Below are 4,328 nucleotides of genomic sequence, written 5' to 3' on the forward strand. Positions count from 1 at the left end.
AAACAACTTATTTCACTATAGACCTTAGGCAAGGGACCTATGGTAAACTTAAGCTTCTATTTTTAAGGAAGAGGAGGTCCCATAAATTTTTTTATGGCCTACGGGATTATTTATAATCTTTTCCTAGAAAATAGAAGCTCCAACTTTTAAGCCTGCATATTTGAGCAAGTGAAAATGGGGTGGAGCTAGAATCTATCCCACTAGCTTAGGAATATTATTTGCCACTTGCCAATCATTTGAGTTTGATTCCCACCAAAAATAATTTAGAGGGAAAATGAAACTGAAATTTATTTAATTATTATTAAGAGATCATAAGCTGAACTGCACTACAAATTTCATAGGATCATCAACTTCCTTAATTTAGGAGTTTGAACTTTTATGCTTAATTGCTATACAAAATTCATGTGACCACCGGCTTTAAAATATTCCTAAAAATTCTTAGCAACTTCAACTCTATTTTCTAGGAAGCCCCCATCCATGGGACCCCAACCTTATTAGCCCTATAATCAGGCATATCAACTAAAAATGTTGCCTTACTAGGGAAACATTCATGCTCAAAATATAATGAGCTATTCAGGTCCCTTGTATTATTTAAATCTAGCTATGTAAATCATAATTTGGTTCTTGTTCTATTGTAGATAAATTTTCTTTATGGAAATGAATGGTTTTATTTTTAGTCGATAGCCTATATTGCATGGGGTTTCCAATAAAACTTGTCTCCTACCTTGAAACTAGTTTGTTGCTTGGTAAACCTTGTCAAAATAAAATTTGCAATAATTGCATTAAATTTTACTGAGAAAGTTTGAAAAAATCAAGCGAAAATAGCAAAGAATTAATGGGGAAAAGACAAACAAGGTGATGTTGTATGTATTTTCTAGCCGCCCTATGCAATACAACTCCATTATGTTTAGATTTTCAATCGTAGGCAAGCCCACTCATTAATACAATATGGAATACACTATAGAGTCATTAAATGCAGATGATATTTTGGGGGTGAATATTTGATTTGAGCTGATTTGATTTTATGATAGATATTTTATGTGATTTTAATTTTCAATTACATTTTCTTCACTGCCTACAACCTCTATAAATAGATTTCACAATGTATACATAGAACCCACAATGCCTATGCACACCACTACAAATTAGCATCCCACTACAAACTATATTGTGATCAAGGTGAGTATTTATCAATTCCTTATTGTAAGTTTTTTTCATCTATAAACATCATAAAACAGTTCATCTTTTCACAATCAAAATTCGGTCAATGATAATTGTCTCATTTAAAAATAACATGTTGATATATTTTTCAATTTTATGCTTATAAATTTCAAATATTAAATCATGCCATAGAACTAGACTAGATAAGTAGAAAGATGAATGCAACCATGACTGAGGTTAAAGTAAATCAAACAACATTTTTATTTCAAACATTTTGCTGCACAAAAACTTTATTCACAATTTATTTTTTCACATGTAATGACATACATTTGATTGCGCAAAAGCTATCTTTACAATTTAATTTTTCAAATGTAAGCTTATGTATTTATATTGATTTCCACCTCTGCTGGTATACTATTTTTACTTGTTGATTGCCATCTTTGCTAGTATGTTATTTTGATTTCCTCCTCTACTTGTAGCCTTCAATAAACTAAGTATAAGTTTGAAACTTCCACAAATAAACATTTTTCATTTATACGTTTACAATTAATCGTGTTTAATCATCCTTTTATTTTCTTAAAATACAAGGTAAAGTAGAAATATACACACAGTTTACCCATGAAAACTTTAACAAAAATAAAACCATTAACAAAGATTTACTCAGGTGTGAATAATTCCCTTGAATTTCTCATCATTCAAAAACTGCAAAACAAGAAACAAGAGCTCTTTGCTAAGCGAATTCAATGCTGCTGCAATATTTTGCCCCCAGACAAGATGTTTCCTCCGGCAAATAGACTGATAATTACTCTTTCCATAGTTTAAAAGAGACGCTACAAGCACAATATCAGGGATATATTAAACCCCTCAAATTCATGGAAAACTTGCATTTGGCCTCAGTACTAAACCCCTTAAATTCATGCTTTTTTCTTTCAAACTGCAAATCTCTGTAGCTTTTCATTTGCTAAGTCTTGTTTCCCTTTTCTTTACCCATACATGGGTGCATAGACTCTACGCTTGGCCTAAAATAAACTCAAAATGCCCTTTATTCTGCATACATACAAACTAGGTCTGCTTGCTTCATTGTACACTTTTTAGAGGGGAATTATTTGCAATTTAGTCTTGTATAAGCATAAAGTTCAACTGCATTGACTTACCAACCTTCCACTTCTCTTACAGATGTAAATCACATTCTCTCTTCGCGGATATATCAAATTTATCTTGAGCATTTTGTTGTCCAGATCACATGATTATAAATGAATAGGAAATGCTCATCACATCACATACATACCGACTTTTAATATTATTAGAATACATTAAAAGATGCTAGAGGAATAAGGAATCATTGAATTCTTGGGATATAATTTAACATGGGATTATTGGCTATGTATATAATTCAACGTGGAGAAAATTTGGACTGATACACGGTGAGACGGAAGACCAAACAACTAAATTGCACACGTCGAGAAACCGCGTTGTTAGTTCCTAGTCTTGTCGAATAGGAAAGTATTTTCAACGTTATTATTACTCTCAACGAAACCGAAAATTTCGCAGAAACTTCAAACATCTAAAAAAATTCATTCGATCTTCTTTCCCGATTAGTTCTCGCGAATTTCCTCGTCAATTTCACGATTTCACATTTAAGTCTTTTTTATGGTGCAACGCGTCTAAACCTTCAATACAATTTATATATACCACAAGTTCCTGCGCTTAAGATCTGTACCACAAAATACTAACACTTCCAATCTCTGCAAAATCTCTGTCGAAATAATAGCGCTTCCTGCAATTTCATCACAATTTTACGAAATGTTTGTCCCTGACGGGAAGAATCTAGATGCCAATGTTTTCTCTGGCCCTTTAAACGACGATTCAGATTTCAATTCTTTGGTTGGCCCTCCAAACAATGAGGGGAGTGGGGATAATGAATGGAACGATTATCTTCTAATGGTGGGAGTACTGTCTCTTTGTATGCTTATTTCCATCTTTGTTGTTTTCTATTACGTATACTTTCGCATGGATTCTCATGCAGAGCACCGGCGGCGGCTGAGGCACCAGATTTCGAGAGCTCGTGGGTTTTCTTTGAGAGGAGGAGATGAGCACTTTTGTTCTCCGGCGACACAAGGTTTATGCAGGGAAGTCGTAGATGCCCTCCCGGTTTTTGTCTACAAGCCGGAAAATTTCAAGGACGGATTAAGCTGTACTGTTTGTCTGAGTGAGTTCGAGGAAAACGAAAATGCCAGATTACTGCCCAACTGTAATCATAGCTTTCATGTGGAGTGTGTTAATATGTGGTTTTATTCTCATTCCACTTGCCCTCTTTGCAGAGCTAATGTTGAAAAGCAGCCTGATGAATCTGTGCAGACTGGTAATAGAGCAGTGGAGATTTCAGTCATGGAAGAAGAAGCGGGGATAGATCAAAAGGCAGTAGAAAGCAGTAGGAGTAGAGAAGAACAGGTGGATTGTATTAATGGCGAGAGTAACAGTGTTAGTATTGATATCCCACCTAGGGAAAAGTAGAATTCTTTATATATACCTAGTGTTTCTACATGATGGTAGTTGTTCAGGGGAAGCCAGGCAACAGACTATATATCATCGAGCACATGTTCGACTCACTTTAGGGAAGGAAATAATGTACATACGGTTTGGTTTCAGTTTTGTGTAGGCGAGAGATATCTGTAAGATGTTGGATATCATTTTACGAAGGTTGTGACGACCTTTTGATTCCCTTTAATGAATCGGCATATATTAATTAATAAGAGTCGATTGATTTGTAAGGTTTTGAAATACATTATTTGATTAGACAATTTAATCTTTTTATTTATATATAAATATAATAAAATGTGTATCAGAACTAAGTGTTGTACGTCTTGTAAGTTTTAATGTCTGTATTTATTGAATAATTTATAAAATTTAATAAAATTTAAGTTTTTATTGTAAAGGATATTACATATGGAAGAAATCTCAAGATTTTTGAGTGTCATTATCTTACATTTATTGATCATTTATTGTAAAATATACAAGAATATTATAAAAATAGGGTTATTTATGGACTAGTTAAAGCATAGTGTTTGATTGATTTCAATAATAGTTATGTGTAAGAGGATGAAAGACGTAATGTGTTTTCTTATGGAAAAATTACAAATTGTTTATGAAACCTTGGAAATGTGAAT

General features: G+C 33.2%; 1 protein-coding gene across 1 annotated transcript; it reads left to right on the plus strand.

The window, feature by feature from the left end:
- Window positions 1-2,881: 2,881 nt before the first annotated feature.
- On the plus strand, window positions 2,882-3,938 carry LOC131074253 (RING-H2 finger protein ATL2). Its single transcript, XM_058010837.2, has one exon. It carries the CDS (start codon window positions 2,965-2,967, stop codon window positions 3,673-3,675), a length of 711 nt encoding a protein of 236 aa, XP_057866820.1. The 5' UTR covers window positions 2,882-2,964; the 3' UTR covers window positions 3,676-3,938.
- The last annotated feature ends 390 nt before the right edge of the window (window positions 3,939-4,328 follow it).

Source organism: Cryptomeria japonica, chromosome 7 (assembly GCF_030272615.1).
Source record: "Cryptomeria japonica chromosome 7, Sugi_1.0, whole genome shotgun sequence".
NCBI classification, from domain to species: Eukaryota; Viridiplantae; Streptophyta; class Pinopsida; order Cupressales; family Cupressaceae; genus Cryptomeria; species Cryptomeria japonica.

What these genes read in the sequence shown, in the direction of transcription:
- LOC131074253 (XM_058010837.2), top strand. Translation starts at nt 2,965, where the DNA reads ATGTTTGTCCCTGACGGGAAGAATCTAGATGCCAATGTTTTCTCTGGC.